Raw genomic sequence first — 22,459 nt, forward strand, 5'->3', positions numbered from 1 at the left:
CAATTGACAAAATGCAGCCCTCGAATTTTGCACATTCAACTTTATCTAGCTAGCTATCTTCATTTTTTGACTAATTAAATTAATAACTTTATATTTTTCATACCTACTTCCTTTCAATTGCTCCGGGATAATGATTGCATCTGTATACGCTAAATCATTTATTTTGGAGCGATTCTGGAGAAAATATTTTTAAAAATGTTGGTCTAATCGTTTAGTTTGCTGAATTGCAACGACTATTAAACACAATAGTAATTACTTACTATTAGCTAATTTATACTAAGGATGACTATATGGTAGTCGAAATATGTTTTTATATAATTAAAATATTGATTTAGGAATTTGGAGCCAAATCGAAATTCGAAATATCCTATAGTCATTTTTATTATCTTTGATAATATTTACATAATTGTAAATATTTATATATTTAATCTTTTTTAATTTTAATAAATTTACCTCTATATATAAACCTTTACTTGAATGTAAAATTATCCAACGTAATTAATAAGAGCTTTAATTACCTATATAAAATAAATTTTCAAACTCGGCTCAAGGGTCAGATCAAGTTTTATTAAGATGGCTAGTTCAGAGCTAGAGATTTGAAATTTGGGCCATAGTTCAGAAGTGGATGACTATGCATGCACATAATCCTATACATTATTATTCAAATTTTTATTTGTGGAAATTATTAAACGTACATTGCCATTTCTGTATATCTGTATATAGATGTGATCTCCAGATATTTTTAAATTAAATAAAAATAATATGTTGTATGTGTGAGGCAAAAAATAAAATAATATGCAATTGATTATGAATTCGCAAAATTTTTATCGCAGTTTTAGAGAGCAAATTATTATTATCACAGCTGCATATAATTGAAATTAATTAATGTTTTGAATAATTATTATCTAAATGTTGTTCTGAAATAAATCAATTGGAGTAAAAAACATCAATGATAAATACTGTTTGGATAAGGAGAACAACGGATAAGGTATTTTTTTCGAATTATTTCTAGTGGTTGTTTATTTGTCGAATTTCATGAATACAATAATTATTTTATGAATATGTATCTTGAAATATTGGTAAATGAAACTGTTACCATGATCAAAGTTGTAAATAATTTTTCTAAAATCTGAACATAAATTTCATATTTACAGAGGCACTTATGATTTAAACGTCCTAATTTAATCATTTCTCAAAAATTTTTTAACTTTCGTATTGTTGTTTTTTCTTTCTTTTGAATTAAGCCGGTAATAGAAGAAATATGACAAGTGAAATTTACAAAATTTAAAAACCCCCCGACCTATTTTTTGGGTACAGAACCCTAAATTCGAACCCCAAATTCACTCGAAACATAGCTAAGAATATTCTCTCTTAAATTATCTTTCAAACTTTACCAAAAAAATCAAAATCGGTTCATCCGTTTAGGCGCTACGATGTCACGGACAGACAGACACACACAGACGGACAAACACGCATAGCGGTTTTTTAGTTCAGGGTTTAAAAAAATAGGACATAATATTTGTTTCTACAGTTTTACAGAAATAGGTTTTGGGAACGTTTGGGGCATTTCAACTAAAGCGCATTTATGGGAATATTAATTTATTAAACATAAACAGTTCCTTTTACAAAATTTAAATTAATTCCATGTTTAGGTGATGTTAAAAATCCTCTAGGATCTATTTCCAATGTTGGTGCTGTTTTAAACGTGACTACTTCAAAATCTTTTAAAATATGAACTAATCCCACTTTTGTTGCCACCATTCCAAAGCGTGCTCCTGTAAACATTAATTTTGTATTTGGAATATAGTTAGGCACAGTGTGTGATTGTTGTACTTACCAACACAATTACGTGGACCTTCTCCAAATGGTATGTATGCAAATGGAGGAAATTTGGATTTATTTTCATCATTGAATCGTTCTGGATCGTACACTTCTGGATTTTCAAAATATTGTGGATCTCTATGTAACCCGGTTAGAGAAATTATAACTGGAGTACCTTTATCAATTGTGAGATCTGTGCCTGGAAATGTATATGTACTCATTGCTTCGCGATCCAGAAATCCAAGTGATGGATATAATCGTAAAGTTTCTAAAAAAATAAACAATTTAGTTAGTATATTTATTTTAAAATCTTTCTACATTTTTATTGACACCTTTAATGCATAAATCCAAATATTTCATCTCTGCGAGACTATCGTATGTAAATTTTCCACTATTTTCGGCTATTACTGTTTGTATCTCTTTACGTAGCCTAATTTGAATATCTGGGTTGTATGATAAAAAGTATAATGTGAAAGATATGGCTGATGAAGTTGTTTCAAAACCAGCTGTGAAAAATACAGCTGCTTGTGCTGCTAAAATATCACCTTCAAATTCTGGAAAATCATTCATCAATAAATAATATATAAATATTTACGACTTTGAAATTATCGTTTATTATATGAACGAAGAGTCTAAATAGTCGAGCGGTCTAAGGCGTTAGACTGTTTGTCTATTTAGGCTTAGGTTGCGGGTTCGAAACCAGGCAGGTGCAGTGTGAACAATTATAATTAATGGAGGTGCAGACTTGATCACATTGTCGTCCCTTGGATAAGAACGAAGTAACCGAATCCACCCACATCAAAATGTAATTGTAAATATGTATGAAGTTAAATAAATAAACATTACCAAATAATGATGTGGGTGACCTCTGTTATAGGCGTATATGCCAGAGAAACGGAGATTAAACTCCATCATTACTATTACTATTATTATTATTTATTATATGAACGATTAAAAAAAAAAAGAAAAAAAGTAAGTTTGAATTCGTAATATGTTTTCTTTTTTATCCTTTTTTTGCGTTCGTGTTTTAGATATAGATATTACAGTCAAAACACAAAACCAGTCAGAATTGATTCTGACTGATTATGGGTCATAAAACACAATCAATATCGACTGCAAGAAATGTTTCTAAGGAAAAAAAGTATTAAACAAGTTAAAATTAGATCGAATGGGAAAATTAAACCTTATTGGCAAGCTAATTATATAAAATTGTGAATTTTCAAAATAAAATAAGTTTCATGTATTTTTGGCTAGGTTTTATCAGGCTAAGTGATTTATTATTGTAATTTTTAATTACTCGTCAGATCAAATATTCATATCAGTAAAAAAATTACATAATTGTATATTAAAATAAATTAATTTGAGATTACAGAACAATTAAACTAAAGATAAGGAGATACTTTACTGAAGTGAAGAATGGTAATCCGATTTATTTTAAAATTCAAATTCTAATCGATATTTAAAGAAGTTTTTGCATATATCTAATCACTAATATTAACTGATTAATACCGACAAAATGTGTTTGTATATTATCATTTTTATTTCTTATGTGTAAATATTTAAGATAGTACGAGTACCAAGGCTAATTTTAGATTTAGGGTTGAAATTATTTGTATCTTATTTTCAACTTTGATGAAGAATTTTGTTATAGCTTCATGAATGTAGACGAAAAATACGAATACAATTTCTGAATATTTGCTTTGGTCGAGATATGGAAAGCTAAATAATTAAACAAAAATTTTCAATTTTCAATATTTTGAAAATTACTCCATACATCGAAATACTTTATTAGTAGAGTGAAATTACGCCTTGTGTATGGATTAAAAGTTCGAGCAGTGAAACTTGGGGGTTTTTCTTTTCACATCAAAATAAGTATTTTGTGAAATTTTTTACTTTCCCGGAGTGGTGCAACATGTTTAAAAAACAAAATGGCGTCAAAAATGCAATTTTTTTCAGAAATTTTATCATTTTTATTTTATATTCGCAAAAGGAGACATCGGTGCATATCCAAATTTGGTAGGTTTGTAGTCCATGTTAAGAACTACTCCTCATAATTTTTTGGTGGGGTTTCGTCCCTTCCCCTCCCAGTTATATATATATGTATACATACATATAGTAAAACAGTTCATTTGATTATAACTTGAAAAATATTCGATTGATTTTAATGAAACTAATATCAATAGTAGGTTTTATTGCTTACAACTTTCGGTTAAAATTTTAGCGAAATCCGTTAAATAGTTCGGCCAAAATTTCCAATTTAGGGAATTATTTAAAATGGCTGCCATTTTATGCCATTTTGTCCTACGAGGTTAAATTTTTTTTTAAATTGTAGCATTTTTAATTATCTTTCGATTTTATAATAAGTGGCTTACCCGTAAAATGACTCCTTGATCCATATTTTTGCGAAAAACGGAAAATTTAACACTTTCTGGAAATAATTGTTTGGGGGGTGTATGGACTGGCTTTTGGGGGTGTTTTTTGCTTTGGCATGAGAAAACTATTTTTAAAAGAGGTCTATATGGTTTAAAGCAAAATTTTTAAGTTTTAACCCCCGCGCTGTTAGGGGGAAGGGGTGTATGGAATAAATGTATCTTAAAAGATTTTAAAAAGAGGTCAAAATAGTTTAAAATGCTAAAGTAACCCAAAATTTTAGATGCTTTTATTAATATAGCACTTTTTACAACATCCACCCCTTCCCCTCCCGCTTTCATATTTTTTGCAAATTCAAAATTTTTATGACGTATAAAGGGGTTTTGGGGGTCGCTGATCTCGAACTTTTGGCCCAAATAAGTACACCCCCTAAAAATATTACAATTGTTTTTGATAATCTATTGCAAAATTCGAGATCAGCGACCCCAAAAACCCCTTTATACGTCATAAAAATTTTGAATTTGCAAAAAATATGAAAGCGGGAGGGGAAGGGGTGGATGTTGTAAAAAGTGCTATATTAATAAAAGCATCTAAAATTTTGGGTTACTTTAGCATTTTAAACTATTTTGACCTCTTTTTAAAATCTTTTAAGATACATTTATTCCATACACCCCTTCCCCCTAACAGCGCGGGGGTTAAAACTTAAAAATTTTGCTTTAAACCATATAGACCTCTTTTAAAAATAGTTTTCTCATGCCAAAGCAAAAAACACCCCCAAAAGCCAGTCCATACACCCCCCAAACAATTATTTCCAGAAAGTGTTAAATTTTCCGTTTTTCGCAAAAATATGGATCAAGGAGTCATTTTACGGGTAAGCCACTTATTATAAAATCGAAAGATAATTAAAAATGCTACAATTTAAAAAAAAATTTAACCTCGTAGGACAAAATGGCATAAAATGGCAGCCATTTTAAATAATTCCCTAAATTGGAAATTTTGGCCGAACTATTTAACGGATTTTGCTAAAATTTTAACCGAAAGTTGTAAGCAATAAAACCTACTATTGATATTAGTTTCATTAAAATCAATCGAATATTTTTCAAGTTATAGTCAAATGAACTGTTTTACTATATGTATGTATACATATATATATAACTGGGAGGGGAAGGGATGAAACCCCACCAAAAAATTATGAGGAGTAGTTCTTAACATGGACTACAAACCTACCAAATTTGGATATGCACCGATGTCTCCTTTTGCGAATATAAAATAAAAATGATAAAATTTCTGAAAAAAATTGCATTTTTGACGCCATTTTGTTTTTTAAACATGTTGCACCACTCCGGGAAAGTAAAAAATTTCACAAAATACTTATTTTGATGTGAAAAGAAAAACCCCCAAGTTTCACTGCTCGAACTTTTAATCCATATAACAGCCTTTTTTTGCTTAGATTTACTCCAGTATATTCTTACTTTCCGTCTCATATTGTCAAATTATAACATAATTCATCATAAAAATAGAAAAAAAAATTTTTTTTAAATTTGTATCCACATTACCGTGCTCATACATTCTTAATTAGTCAGTTACACCGGTTTTTTTTTTGTTTTCAATAATTTATTAAAGCTTTAGCTTTCATTTAATTATTATTTTTTTTTTTTTAAATTCTACCGACTAGTTTTGGAGAAGTCTATTTCTATGAAAACATCATCCATCTACCGTTTTACCATAAAACCAATGTTAAATATTTCTATTTGGAAGTCATTTATTTGCTTAAATAATCGGACAACCTCCTTAAAATTTTTAGCGTTTTATTTAAAGTTGCCTTGGTGATCGTACATCCTTAATAATAATTTTGAGCATTGTTTAAAGCGGTTTTTATTGCAAAGTAAAGAATAATCACACAAATATTTAAAAAAAAACTAATTCTCATACTGATTTTAATTTTAATCATTCAAGAATCTAATTCTTAAAGTCTAAGCCTTAACACACATTCCTGTAGACTAAAACATTTTTTGCGTTAAGAACTATTAAAACATAATAGTCCTGCTTGTTAGACAAAGCATGTTGCCTATACATAAAAAGTTTTGTTTGGGTGTCGTAGTTCCGATCAAATAGACGTACAAAGCAATGTTAAGCACCTTAAAATTTTAAGGTGCTTAAGTAAGTAAGCTTAAGTAAGAACGAAAACGACCAAGATATTTCTATTAATTCGTTATATAAGAACTAAACTTACTAATTGTAGCTTTATTATGATCTTGTTTATCATTTAAATCAGGTGAATCTTCTAATGTTCCAGTATTTTTTAATTTTATTAACGCATCAATTAAATCGGGACGGTTAATGTTATTTTTTTCACGTACTTCAATTGCTTGTGACACAGCATTTCGTAAAAATGCGGTACCAAAACTACTAAACAATTTAAAATTAAATAATGTTACTAATTCGGGAACAAAAAAGAAACATATTAACTCCACACTACGTCGTAATGTAAATGTAAATAACTTTTTGGAAATTGCAGAAAATTCGGCCTCTTCATCGGAAAATGAATTGGCTTGTATTCCAAAAGCTGTAGATACAATAACATCCGTTGTATATTTTCGACAAGCGTCCTTTACTTCAATTGTTTCATTAACATGATTTTTAACATATTTATTTAAGTCTTCTCCAAATCCATCTAATAGTGTGAACATGTTACGCATTTTACCAGTTGAAAAGAAAGGTGAAAATTTTGCACGTAAATAGCGCCAATTATGTGGATCTTTAATTGTGAATATGTTATCACGTCCAAGCACATCTTCTTTATTTGTTGTATCAGCATTCGTTCGAGGTACAAAATTATTGAAATCTTTTACCAACACATGTTTTATTAATTCTGGATCACGTAACAATAAATACGGTCGGCGATATATATAAAATCCAAAATACTTTTCATTTGTTTTTCTATATAAGTCGTAAAAATATGATGATATATTCCGTTTAAATGTGAATGCATTATAAAAATTTCCGAATAATAATACCGGTGGGTCATATGGAACCTTTCGTTTTTTCCAATAATCGTACGTCGACGTTAAGTAGAAATATAAGATTGTTAACAGGCCAGTGGTTAAAGTTAATAAATCTGTGTACCAGCTTGACGTTATCACTGCCATATTCTAAAAGAAAATAGAAAAATTTTAGATATTATGAAAAATACAATCTTGAGTTGGTTCCGCGTTTTATCAACTTTTATGGCTCTATCAACCACTCATATCCGCGGCGTTCGGGTGCTGGTGCTAGTGTATTTTTTAAATTTTCTTTTCATTTGAAGTAAATATATAAACAATATTTTTGATACCTCTTTTATGAAATGGTATTCAGAAAAAGTGTTATGAAAATTACCATCGAGCAAATTATTACTATGGAATATTGATGACTGCGTTAGGTTTATATGTCCTTCTAAATATGAACTGACGGTGCCCGCTTTCGCAATTTCAATTGATAGAACACTTTAAAATACTTCTCAAACGCAGAAAATTACCATGTTTTCTATAAAAATTAGGTGCTAACTCTTTTGCTTTTTGGAAATGAGAAAACTTCCGAAATAGCGAATCCTTTTTGATAATTCTAATCAATATCGATATAATTTTCCAAAAAAGGAACATCTTACGATCTTGACGGTGCCCGCTTTCGCAATTTCAATTGATAGAACACTTTAAAATACTTCTCAAACGCAGAAAATTACCATGTTTTCTATAAAAATTAGGTGCTAACTCTTTTGCTTTTTGGAAATGAGAAAACTTCCGAAATAGCGAATCCTTTTTGACAATTCTAATCAATATCGATATAATTTTCCAAAAAAGGAACATCTTACGATCTTTGTACAGGAGAAAATTTTTTCAACGTGGTTAGAAGTAAAAGAACGACAAATAATTACATACATGAAATCAATTAAAAACACTGCCATTGAAAAGTGTTAATATAATAATAGACTATATTAGTACAGTAAAAGATTTTAGTACAGTAAAATTGGCTAATAATGGAAAATGAAAGAAACCGCTCGCATTTTGCTTAAACCTCATGGAATGTGGCTCCTTCTTGTCAAGTATCATTAGTAAAGCATGAGTTAGTGGCGCGAACGTTTTAATTTGTTAATAAACAATAAATTGTTAATTCAATGGAACGATCAATGTTAAAGTTCATTTAAAAATTTTACGAATCAGGCAACTTGTATGACGTAAATGCTAAGTGTTTGTCAAATAATCGAAAACTATTATACATGTTAAAACTTTTATGTCAACTTTAACATTAACCGTTCCATTGAATTAACAATTTATTGTTTATTAACAAATAGAAACATTTTCGACACAAACTAATGCGTTACTAATGAATATTTCAGACCAAAACAACACATTTAATGAGGTTTTGGCAAAATGCGTGCGGTTTCTTTCAATTTCCTTTATTTGTAACATCTTACACTGTATTTTATTTATGAATAGTTTCAGAGGCTGTTCATAGTTTTGTTATTGTGGAGAAACGAAAAAAAAAAAGATTTATGCGGATTTAAAAATCATAGTTTGTAACGGACGCGGCAATAAGTTTCCTATTAATTATCCAATGAATAATCTGTAAGATCTATGCATTCCTTCGACAATAACAATGATTACTTTCCAGTTCATATCTTTTATTATTTTGCCATTATTTCAGCTTCGTCTCCAGGATTGATCCAAGATCATCGAGGCTCGAATCTTAGGAAGAGGTTTTAATAATACTTCTAAAACTTTAAGCATACTCTTAAAATAATTAATTAAACAATTAAAGGTAAGAAATAATTTGCGGTAGGGATACTATAAAAGAATTAATAATGGTGAGGAAAGGGAAGGGATAATATCAAAGCAATAACACAAGTTTGTATTTCTTATCTGATTATAAAAAAAATTAAGTCATACCCAAAAATAAAAGTTAATTCAAAAAAAAAAATTGTTGCTCAAAACGCACAGATAAGAACATCACACTGAAAGTTGATTTTTTAAATACTGCATAGAAATAAAAGTTGATATCCCTACTTAATGATGTACTTATAATAATCATAACTACGTTGTAGTTAAATAATAATAATAAACAAATCAATTAGAAGCACTTAAAAAAGTACAGGCGCTAGCAGTTGGAAAAAAACTGAGATGAAGATTTTCGTGGTTTAGAGGAATCATGCATGTATAAGGAAAATCACTAATGACGCCTAGCAGTTACTATGACATTAGGTTAGGTTTAGTTTGAATGACTGCCCTGGGGTGGGACACACTTAGACCATGGGGTCCGTTGTGATACCGAAAAAGGGTTGGCCCATCCCCAGCCACTACTCCATGAACCATTTTTAGATGTTTAAAAACAGCAAGAGAGCTTTGACGTCAACAGATTGCAGATCGGAGAGATGGTCAAAAAAGGCTAGCTCAAGTGAGTCCTCCTCCTCGTGGCAAGAGCTGAGCATCGACGGAAAAGATAAGGCATCGTTCCCTCGTTCTCCTCACTTCAACAGCTCCTGTAATAATCATGATACATTGTCAGGCCCAGGCGCTATGACAGTGTCAGGCGTAAATTTCGAAAAACAACAATAGTCGTTTGTGAAATAACTAGACCATTCAAAAAGTGGGCTATTTTAATTAGACATGTGATATCACATTGTTTCAATTACCTACTATGTTTTTTCAATATCTATCCATTTATCCAACGCCAGATAAAACCCAGTTTAAGCCTATGATCGTTTTATTTTAAGGTATCGTCGCCTAGGAAAATTACTTTCCCAATAAGAAAGATCAAATTAACGGATTCAAAAGAAGTTGATTTACACCCATAACTTCTTAGAGATTATAAGGATTTTTTGTTTTCCATGTTCTATGCAGCAAATAGTTTGATATGGGATGATCTGCATTACTAGATGGAAATATTTACCGAAGAATTGATCAAGATTTAAAATTATCGAATACTACCATTAATTGCTATAATATTCGATAACTCAAATTCAAATATTACTCTGGGAACTATTGACTTTATTAGCATATGTTTCAAATAAGAATTTCAAATTAAAAAAAATTTATCAAACTAATTAATAAATGTAGGAAATCTACGCAGCGCCTTGTCTAAATAGTTAAAAAATCAATCATTATCAATTAAAATATTCTTGTTAGTATGTGTGTCCCATTTTTCTCGCTATTGTAAATTTGTCCCTAAATAAAATATTATTTGAAATATTAAAGACGAAGAAAGAAGAAAGAGCCCGCACTTTTACTCATAGCTAGATTTTGAAAAATTACTATCTTCAGAAATGTTGGTATGGTTGTCTATTTAGACTACAATGAATAAATAAATAATCAAAGTCTTTGAGAACAACATCATTCTTGCTGATACTGCCATAGTAGTTAAACACGCAGTATAATATTAAAAAAAAAAAAAAAGTCTTTGCTTTCATAAATTTTAAATATCTGGATGACCGAGCTTCGCTCGGTTATTCGCCAATAGATGTCAGCAAGAATCATATTTTTCACTTTAGACTACTCAAACGCCTCCTTTTTGTTATGTTATAATTTGCATTGTATTTCATTAACTACGTTATACACCAATAGATGTCTGATGAATTTTTCATGAAAAGGCGGATAAAACGACATTTCTGATAAATGAAACCTAGCTAGATCGACTTATCGCCCCAAAAAACCCCTACATACTCATTTTCATGAAAATCGTTGGAGCCATTTCCAAGATCGTTGATATATATATATATATATATATATATATATATATATATATATATATATATATATATATATATATATATATATATATATATATATATATATACAATATATATATACAAGAATTGCTCGTTTAAATATATAAGATGAATATATTTGGAGCAAAACTTTAAAATAAAATTTTGTTTAAAAAAGATAAAAAATAAAATATGGCATTTCTAAATTTATTAAGAAAATCGTATTTTAAAGAAAATTTTTCCATAGTTTATTCTTGACAATTATAATAAAGTTTATTTAATTAATTTTATTTTGTTCCAGGTATGTACAAAATCGAAACGCGCTTAGCCCAAAAATCACGGTAAACATTTATTGGACTAATTTTACAAGACATTTACACATAAATAATCGAATAAGTTAGTATAGATAAGATAAAAATGTCTTTTGGACATTTTTACGAGGTGTTTAAATTTTTGAAATGATAAAATTTTTTATTAGAAGCACTACTCAAAGATTTGCGATTATCTAAATATTTCAAATTAAGTGAAGCATGTTTATATTTGTATATAGAATATAATAAAATTTATTTTTATCTTAAAAAACTTATCATTATTAAAAACATCATAATCTTTTTGAGAAATATTAAACTATAGCCCCCAATACCTACTCTTGCAAAGTATTCTCGAGTACATACACGCGAAGTATTTCAGAGTATACTAAAGCTAGCCGAAGTGAAGCACTCACTACTTCAGTTTCATCTGAGTTCGCATGAATCTCATTCCTATGGCTGACATAGAAGTGGAAACAGCTGCTGCGATAGGTTGCCGTGCGTATTGGTCGGGAATGGACCGCAAAATCATTTGACGGCTCAAACATTGTAATTAGTCATTATAAATTGAAAGAATACAAAATATTAGAGATGGGTCAAATACTGTGTTGGTGTCGTAGAAATATATATATATATATATTTGTTTTTTAAACTTTTCTAAATCATCATTATATTACCACTTTAAAACAAATATATCACATCAATCGAGAAGTAAAAGAGCTATTTGCACATAATTGAAAAAGTATTACATGAACTTTATATAGAGAAAGAACTTATCAATTTATGTAAATCAATTCTGTGAACTTTTTTCTATTTAAATTGTTTATTATGTTGGGGTATACAAACAAACCAACAGTTAAAATAAAAAAATCAATAATAAATAAGTGAAAACAAACAATTGACTGAGTCAATTGTTGCAATACCATGTATTAACAGTGTTTATTGCACTGTTACATTACACATACATACATGTCACATATACATAACTGATATTCCCATATAATACATATACTGCACAATTTGCGCTCATGCGGGTGCACAGTGATGTTGACGAAAAATGTTTCAAACAAAAGTTGTACAATTTTTTATAAGGAACATTTTTATACATTTAAACTTTTGTTATATCTCTAACGGTTTTCAAGATGAGTCCTACGGACCCAAGATCCATTTAACCTATGTTGCTCATTTATGAACTCGACCCCACTTTTCACGTCCTAAGCACGCTTTAAAAATTTCAACTTGATATCTCTTTTCGATTTTGAGTAATCGTGATGACCGACGGACATACAGACGGCAGACAGGCAGACAACCAGAAATGGACTAATTAGGTGATTTTATGAACACCTATACCAAAATTTTGTTCGTAGCATCAATATTTTTAAGCGTTACAAACTTGGGACGGAACTTAGTATACCTTGATATATATTACTTATATACATGGTATAAAAATAACTTTTGTTAGTAAAACTGATATATGCGGTTTCATTATTGAAGGAAAAGTTTAGAACATAATAAAAACTAACAACAATTGTTAAATGTAAATTGTAACTGTAATGTAAAACAATTATTATAAAAAATTCAAATTATATTCGTATAAATATGACACAAAAAATCAACCACGAAAATCATGTATAAGCTATACATCTGGATATGTTTAAAACATAACTATAAAAAAATTTTAATAAAAATTATTTTTGAGGGACAAGCTTTTATTGCACTCAAAAGTATAAAATAATTTTATCATACACGACTATTCGTAAAAGCTTAAGGCGCTCCGATTTATTCTTGATAGTTTAAATTGTCTCCACCTTTGACAATATGACTCGTAGAATAAATTATTTTCTACTTTTTAGTACAATGAATGCTTGTCCCTTAAAAAGTATTTTTTATTAAAATTTTTAGTTAAAAACTAAGATATCTGCTTCAAAATTGAGTTGCAAGATTCCATCCGAACAAACATAGCTATAGGTATGCATACATTACAAATAAATAAAACCTTGTAAAAAGTAAGAAATTGCGAGATTGAAATGGAAATTTCGTATCTCGAACAAGTTAAAAAATTTCCAAAATTTTCCAGTTGCAAAATGAAATTAAAATTCTTTTAGATACGATTATTGAATAAAGTGGTCCGATACATGCCTACAAAAAAGTTCCGGCCATCTGTCAACATGCTTAATCGATGCTGGGGAGAGAAGTAAACAACATTAATTTTTCTCCAGGTTGCTTTAATAGTCAAATTAAATCCTAAAAGGTAAAATATAGAATAACACTTTAAATAAGAAAGTTGATAGTTATAAAAAAACTAACATTTTTATATCGTGTTTGATATCGTTTTAAAAGGCGTGAATGAGACAACGCAAATGAATGGGGATTCAAATTATTTAATGGTATTTTTAACAACCTTTTATAAGCTTCATACGTGTATGTTCGTATGTAACGGAATCTTTGAACATAACATTAACCCCCTTCAAAACTTCGGATTAACTTGAAATTTGCTACACTCATCAAGGACCGATGACAATACATTAATTTTATAAGTCAGGATTTTCAAAATTAACGATTTCAATATCTGAAAATATATACATTCATTTGCACTCCCACCATATTTATACTGAATTTTTGATAAATGTAAATGCATGGCAATAATTAAAAGATTTTTTTTTTCAATCCTATAAACGTATGGAAATTAAATTCATTGCACCGGAATCGAATTTTCAGAGCTACCTTCTGTAAACAAGTAGAATATATCTAATATTATAATTAAAAACATTGTGATGTGAGACAAAGGTAGAGACAAAGTTTAAAGACAAGTGAACAAGTCGATTTGAAGATATAGATATGTCTAAAGATACAATCGTCCAAAGGCACACGACTTACCCATAAATATTTATACAGGGATGTCCATAACATTGGACATTTTGAGAAATAAATATCAAAAGTGGAATTGAATTTATAAATGTGAATTCTATTAATTGAGTTGAGTTTTTCCGCCGCTAGGCTTGCTCCCTTTGTGGTACTCATTTATTATTACGAAATAGATTGATCTCAATAGCTAATTAACTATTAAGATTAAATGCTGATTATAGTCTTAAGGGTTTAAGATTAATAAATATATGATGGTACAGGTGAATAGTTTGTTCTAAGTAAATAGTGTAGTTATTTTTAACCCCCGAACCAATAAAGGGGTATTATAAGTTTGTCCGCTATGTGTGCGTGTCTTTCTAAGCGCCTAAAGGATGAACCGATTTGGATTTTTTTGTTTCGCTTGAAAAGTAATTTAGTGGAAAGTGTTCTTATCTATGTTTCAAGCGCGAGTTTCGTGTTGCGTACCCAGAACAACTAAAAAATAGGCGATGATCTCAAAATCGGTTCAGTTTGTAGAATTCTCTAACGAAAAAGGTAATTTAATGGAGAGTCTTCTTAGATTTGTTTCAAGTTCGAGTTTAGAGCTCCGTACCCGAATAATTTTCCAGACAAATTTTTTAAATTTTATAAATTTCACTTGATGCAGTCACGCTTTTATTTAACTTTGGACGAAAATGCGTTTTAGATAATTTTGTTTTACAACAAAACTGGCTACACTTCTAAAGAAGTAAACATGACATGAAAAACTGGCTATAAAATGGACAAAACACCAAAACCTAGGGCTTTTAGTTTAGAAAATGAAATATGGCATGAAAAAAGGGCTATAACATAGGTAAAACAACAAAATCTAGTTTAGCTTTTGAAAAATGTCCAAAGGCACACAATCTTTCCATATGTACTGTGAATCTAGGTACTTTGCATAGAAACATGAATCCATATATTAGAATGCTTTGTAAGAGTATCGTATTAGAAATACCTCTATCTATATATATTCTATTCGATTCGTTCTATATTCTATATTATTTGATGCACTGAAATCTATGTAAACAAAAGCATTGAACACAATATGATTGAGAAGAAGAAACATGATGTTCACTTGTAATTTGTAATACTACTACGTCAATATGTAACCCAAATGTGACTACACATACGGCGGCAAGTAAATTTGGCACATTCTATCCTACGCTCTTAATACACTTAATGTTCCTCTACAGAACAGAACATTAATAGCATCCCTTGATATGCAATGCTAGATATTTTGCCAATCATAGTAAACTCACAGTGCTCAAAAATGAAATTGAAAAATCAAAAAACCCGACTTCGTTTTTGAACAAAAACTGAAAAGAAAAAAACAAGTCTAGCAGTTTACAAGTCACGCAGCGATTTTAACAAGGACCAATTATTGGGAAGATATGAAGCAGTCTAGATTTTAATGGATCCCGATTGTTAAAGTCGCTATATAAACTGCTAGAATATTTTGTTCCTTTTCAGTTTTATTTAACGCAGTCGGGTTTTTGGATTTTTTAAATTAATTTTTTTTATTTTACACTTTTTAGTTAGGATTTTCAAATACCGATTCAATGATACCTCACTTACCTGTATGTATGTTTCCGTCTTATTCATGTATGTTTGGTCTTTGTGCCGCTTTACAGACCAAACGCGTAAGCCAATTTTAAAGATTCTCTAGTAAATTGATTTGCCGATTTAATAGGTATTTAAAAATACCCCACTTAACATAGTTCATCGACTTTCTTTATAATATAAGTAAACATGTAAGATGAGATTGTCTTCTAAGCCGTCATATAAATAAAAGGGCAATTGAGTAGTCATCTAACCAAGGATGAATTGATTTTGCATCACCATCGGCAATCTTAGAGAGTGTACCACCAAACTGTTATCAGAAACCTCAAAGTAGCTCTAAGTTTCATGGAGAGAAATAGAAGTTTCTCAAAACTGTATCTTTCTTTTGTATTAGAGGGTTTTAGGTAGACTTCTTCATTCATTCTCAAAAATTACGGTATTCTGAAGGTTCTGAACTTCTTCGTTTATTAATCTTGTACAAATGCATTTATTTCTCATCTATTGCCCATCTTTACACCAAGCTTTGCGTTTTCACTTCTTTTTACACTAACAAACCGACTAAAGCAATCGCATTGTCTTCTAGTTTTCGGTTTACAAGTATACCTATACAGGTTTACCTAACAGGTATACCAGAACGTGTATGCCCAGCCGTACGCGTAAAAAGTGTTCAATTTATGTACATCTGTAAAAGCATTACTGAATATAACGAAATTAAATATATTCTCATTCCTTTATTCGGAATTACATTACAACAGTATATATAAATACGAGACGATCTTTTATGTTTATGCATATAATCACTTCCGTATGTTTTATAAATAAAAAAATTTAATAAGGAAGTATAGTCGTATCAATGAATGTTTTTAGTCGAGAGTCCTCAATAACAGCTCCGATTTGGATGATTATTTTTCTTAAAATGATTATTTTTCTTAAAATGATTATTTTTGTATATTATTTAAAATCAGAAAAATGTCAGATGGGGATAATAATCTGTAGGGGGAACAGGCAATGTCGCGACTGATATATAGGTAAACGTCCAGCCTAAATCGCTGAATGATAGAAGTGTGGAATTTCGAGGAGATATTGATTTTATATTGTAGGTGTCACATAAGAAAGGATTTTTCGAAATTCATCCCCTAAAAGGGTGAAATAGTGGATGAAAGTTTGCATGAAAATATATATAAACCGTCATTTTTGGGTTCACTACTTAACCGATTTTAACATTCCCCTATAGAATGGTCTTTATTCATAAGATAGTTTACAACAACAAAAACTGTATAAATTGAGTCAAAATAAGAAAAAACAAAATTTTCAACGACAGAATACAAACTTTTATCAAATAAATACGATTTTAGTTCTTTTAAAAATATTAAGCTTAGATTTTTAATATTATTTGGAACTTTATGGCCGTATTTATTGAGCCATTTTTAATTTTGGATTTTGATGTTTTAATTTCAATAAACTTATGTTTGTGTCTTGTTTCGTAATTGTGATTCTGTTGCTGCTCATGGAGCATATGAATATTATTTTTCACAAATTTAATGCTTTCATATACATTTAGACTATATAGAGTTAAAATATTAAATTTTTTAAATATAGATCTGCAAGAAACACAACTGTTTACTCTAGCAAACGCACGTATGGCCTTTGTTTGCATTTTAAAAAGCATTTGACAATTTATGGGGTTACCCCACACTATAATATAAATAGGGATTGGTATAAAATCTTTACTGCATGTAAGATAATTTTTTAATGAGAATCCAAAAAGGTGATCGCAATTTTTTATGAGCTTTTAATACCATTTTAATTAAAAATCAAATTTATGTCGTTTAATGAATGATAACAAAACTTCCTCGATCTTACAGATGTACATAATATGGAAGCAATATTGTTAAACGTATGTTAGGTATAAAGCTTGCGTAAGTTCTTTTGAAATTATTTGCAATTAGAGTATTCCTTATCTATTCCAATATTCTTTTTCTGTCACAACTGAGCAATGACGACGATTGAGCTCGTCCAATACTACTCCGCCAACTAAAAAAAATGAACATTTTATCCCACAAACGGATGTACCTATGTATAGTACTATATCTAATCCGTTCCTTTTTTGTGACACAAAGATACGTAGTTCAATATTTTTAAAACTGGAATATACAAATATAGACCGGTAGCTGTGTAGAGGGCTGGGCAAAAAATTGTGCACTTGATTTTAACTATCTTCTTATTAGAAAAAAAAGCAGATGCGCATTATCAATTTTAATTTCGAGACGCAATTAAATATTTGCCTCGTCCTAAACTTTAACAGCATTACTCTCTCAATAACTGTCTTACTTAGTGTAGTTGGACAACCTAAGAACTGCGACCACAAAAATATTTGACTTGTTGTCTTTAATTTCAAAATATGTACGCCAGCTTTATATACATTTGTATTTGTAGTAATTTCATTATTGTTATTTAATTTGTTAGAACAATGCGAAGATGATGTTAATTAGTTTAATTAAATGCTAGTTTGTAACATTAATAAAATATATATATAACTTTATACTTACTACTAAATGTTTAACTTAAATGTAACTTTAAAATTATATTTTAGCACAACATTCTGTGTCTGCAATTAGTTATGTACGTAATTTGATTAAATTTAGGGGAGAGTAGCCTATTGAGTACCGGTGCTTATTTTGTACTGGACTGTTTTCTCATAGCTGGTGTTTTTTTTCGAAATCTGTAATCAATTCATAAACTGGATGATATCAAATAACACATAACTTCTGATAACAATTGTAACATATAAAGTCGTCAAAAAAGTCTGACAAGTTTATCATATTTTGGAATTTTTATTTAGCGATTAGAAACACCACATTGATTCTTATCTAAACGTTAAAATTTCTTTAAAGCTGCGATCATTTTGCTTTTAGATTAGATCAATTTCATACAAAATTTTTGCATACAAAATACAAAATCATTTATAGAGGGTAAGCTGTATTATTAAATTGTAAAAATTTTTTGATCGCAAGCGTCTTGACAAATGAATACTAAATTGATTAATAATAACAAATTTTGCTTGTACCTAGGTTGTCAGAGCGACTTTAAATAAACACTATAAAAAAATAAATAAAAAATTTTGCTTAGTACATTTGTTTCTCCCCTATGGGATTAAAGACAGGTGTCTAAGTAGCCCGGATCGAGAATTTGTGATTGACTCTGATAATTCGCATTCAAATTTTTATTTTGAAAAATAAACAACATAACTTGTTTTGGTTTTTAAAATTGGAGGTACTCGCTGTTTATACCAATGATAAATGCGTCCCAATTTGTATGTACCTATTTCAGAACGAATTTAAATTCTACGCTCAAGAGTAAACGAGTCAAAGTTTCCACCGTAATACCTGTCAATAACGTTGGGATCAAAGTTGAATCCTTTTTCGGCCTAAATATCGATCTACAATAAAATTAATCATCCATAAAAAACTTTTTATAATAACTTGACGTTTTTTTGCATCAGGTACGATATCCCAACCAGTCATTTCGTAATGAACACATTTAGCCTTATGGTTTTACTTCGGAAACGGAAATCCTCATAGATTACCAAAAACTTTGATCAAACTAAAAAATTAATATTATTAAAATCGGAAAAAAATTATATTTTTCAATTTTCTTGAAATTTGAAAGCGGTTTAAGAAATTTCGAAAAAATATCTCCTGAATCCGACAAGAATTATTTAAATGCTTATTTTGAACCCAAGGAAATTCAGTCAAAATTAATGACGGACTTGTAGTTTTTCAGATATATTTTATAAAACTTGCCTAGGCAAGTAAATACGAATTCATTTGAAAGCAATACTAAAAGAAGTATAGGTCGTTCGAAACCAAATGAGACTGCTCGACGGAGAGTGCGTCTATGTACAAATACATTTGCACCAATACTCTCCCTAAATCGGTCACATTTCGTTTTAAACTACCTATTTGTAAAATAACTTTCATTTCGTAAACAATGAAAATTTGAGTTAATTTCATCTCAAATCATTCTGGTAATCAATGTACGATATTTGCTCGAAAAGAAAAAAAAACTTAAAAAAAAAATTCAGATAATAGATATGTAATTACTAAATTCAGACATGATTCCAATTTCACGGATCGTTACTGATGTTTAAACGTTTACATTTTATTTCAATGCCACAATATACACACAAGACATACACATTGATCTGTTTAAAGATATACAGGGTGGAGCATTTAAAACTTAACTAAACTAATAGCTCGTTTTGTAGTTTATCAATAAAAAAATAACTTAAACAAAATTTACATAGTTTGATAGGGGACATCATGTTCTGACATCAGGTTGGACTTAGTTCTTCAGGTTCTTTAGTAGCCAACTTAGAAACGATCAAAGAAAGAATAAAACTTTCAATTCTATTTCCTCAATCCATTTTTTCGAGAATCGTTAGCTTTCGAAGGAAATACGACCTAAAATATGTCATTATTGCATTTAAACGAAAGAAAACACGCAAACACGCTAACTACCGAAAAATGCTTTAGCCAAAAGAAATCAAGGGTAATAGATGACATTCGTCTGTGTTCATGGTTTTGACGTACAATTATCGATAAACTTTATAGTCTAGTTAGTTAGTGCTTTTTTGTTAAACTTTTTTCAACAAGCTTGGAAAATTATGAACAAGATATCATTCGATTCGGAATAGCAAGTAGATGATTTATGAAAATTACAATTGTTATAAGCAATTTAGTGAAAAAAAATAGGGGTTTAGTTTTTTGTAAATATCTCAAAAACTAATAAAGATTTTAGAAATCTAAAAAAGGATTCGAAGAGGAGATTTCCGAAAGACAATATTATTGGACAATATTTCTAATTTTCTCCAAGGGATGAAAATACTGCACAAAACGCATATTCTTCTCAAATTAAATCAACACTTAATCATTAAAGTTATTTAAACATATTTGTGCAGAGTACTCGTTTTTGGCAGTCATTCCTATGGGAAAATTAGAAATATTGATCTTACAATTGCGTGAGTAGGAAATTTTATCCTCTTTTTGAATCTTTTGAAAGTTTCTCCTCTTTTTGAATCTTTATTACTTTTTGAGATGTTTGCAAAAATCTAAATCTCTATTTTTTTTTTCACTAAGTTGTTAATGAATAAGAATTGTAATTTTTGGAAACGGTACTTGATTTTTTCAAAAATCATCTACTTGCTATTCTGAATCGAATGATATCCTATTCATAATTTTTCGAGCTTGCTGAAAAAAGTTTAACAAAAAAGCGCTTGGTGACTAGACTATTAAACGTATATTCTGTACTGAAACTTAAGGTCATAGAAACATTTTTTTCATCTGGTAATTCCTCCCTCCCCCTAGATATTGAGGAAATGGAAACCTTTCCCCTTTTATTAAATCGACCCGCCTATTAAACTGTTCCATGTAACGAACTTTCTTTTTTCACGAAGAGAGTGCTCATATTAACAAAAGGAGGTCATTGGGTCGCTACAGTATACATTTAGAAGTATTATTAAACGTATAAAAAACAGAGCATAATCTTACTTGTTGGGACACTCAGTATACAATGGATGTACAAAGTAAAGCCCTAACAGCCATTGATTAAAATAGCTACAAATTAGTATTTATACATAGGAACAATATATATTTTAACCTATAGTACCTACACTTTAATACAACAAATTTTATTGCGTTTGGTAGTTAGTTTGTAATATTGTGTTTGTTCGCTTCAATGAATCGTAAAAAAAAATTAAATCAAAAATGATTAGTTATGTTGAAGCTAGTAGACATGAATCATACGAATAACCAGTTAATTTTGGTGTCACTGCGACTATACTACAAATCTGACTTCAAAGTCAACAAAATTTCTTTATATTGATCTCATTAAATAAGGTCAAGGGTGTGACTAAATTTCTTTGATATCTTAGTTTAAAAATAATTTATATTGATTATTTTTAATACGCTTATATTACTGTAACATTTTAAACAAACGTGAGTACACGAGGAGTGACGACAATACAATATTAAAGCTCCCGTCACATGCTGTCAAAAAGTGAACCGACTTGATATACTTCTGCCATCATGGTTAAATGACAGTTAAGTCATTTTTCCGATCTATTTTGACAATTGTTACACATGGAAGCATTGAATGTCAGTGCTTAAAAGTCAGTTTTAAGATAAAAATATGTTAAAATAAAAGAACAGCCCCTAACTTGGGAAATGGGTCACGAATCTGATATGGAAGCTACTTACATGAATTACTAGAATCCCTATAAAAACGTTTAAGACCTACTCTAGGAATTATCGATGTTTCTTTCGGCAAAAGAAGAATTAACAATCAATTTTTTGGCTATCCAAATTGGATATTGGTGCCGTTTATTTTCTCAATTAAATATTCAACTCTGAAACAAAGTGATAAATGGCGTCGGGAGTTTTACATATTTCAGGGAGAGACAGACAATTAACTAAAAGTATATCAAATTTCCAGGCCTTTTTGGAATTGGTTTTAACCTTAAGTTAAACCTATATGCAATTTGTCATGCAATTTCAATTTTGTATTGACATAAATGACACTCAGATTTCAGAAACAAATTAAACAGTGTCTAATTTCAAAGTAAACGTAAATAAAAATTATCGGAGTAGACAAGAAATGTTTTTGGACAGATTCTAACAATTGTCACTGGGGACTCTTTTAAATTATTGATAATAATTATTGAGTTTTGACTGCATTTTTTTTTCGTCGCTCTTTCAAAATATCGTATATCAAATAG

At 29.6% G+C, this 22,459-nt stretch overlaps 2 protein-coding genes across 13 annotated transcripts in view; one reads left to right on the forward strand and one right to left on the reverse strand.

The window, feature by feature from the left end:
- The window catches only part of LOC123294299 (collagen alpha chain CG42342), a 635,738-nt gene that overhangs the window by 519,441 nt on the left and 93,838 nt on the right, over positions 1-22,459 (forward strand). The window lies entirely within an intron of this gene.
- On the reverse strand, positions 1,573-18,354 carry LOC123294306 (cytochrome P450 6k1-like). Of its 2 annotated transcripts, none has more exons than XM_044875455.1 (5): positions 18,234-18,354; positions 6,425-7,343; positions 2,154-2,375; positions 1,838-2,089; positions 1,573-1,775 (listed from the first exon to the last, which is right to left on the reverse strand). In XM_044875455.1, the coding sequence occupies exons 2-5, from the start codon at positions 7,338-7,340 to the stop codon at positions 1,603-1,605; spliced, it is 1,563 nt and encodes a 520-aa protein (XP_044731390.1). In that variant the 5' UTR covers positions 7,341-7,343; positions 18,234-18,354; the 3' UTR covers positions 1,573-1,602. The 2 variants fall into 2 exon arrangements, with proteins under 2 accessions (XP_044731390.1, XP_044731389.1); XM_044875454.1 differs by lacking the exon at positions 18,234-18,354 and adding an exon at positions 9,117-9,237.

Source organism: Chrysoperla carnea, chromosome 2 (genome assembly GCF_905475395.1).
Source record: "Chrysoperla carnea chromosome 2, inChrCarn1.1, whole genome shotgun sequence".
Taxonomy (NCBI): Eukaryota; Metazoa; Arthropoda; class Insecta; order Neuroptera; family Chrysopidae; genus Chrysoperla; species Chrysoperla carnea.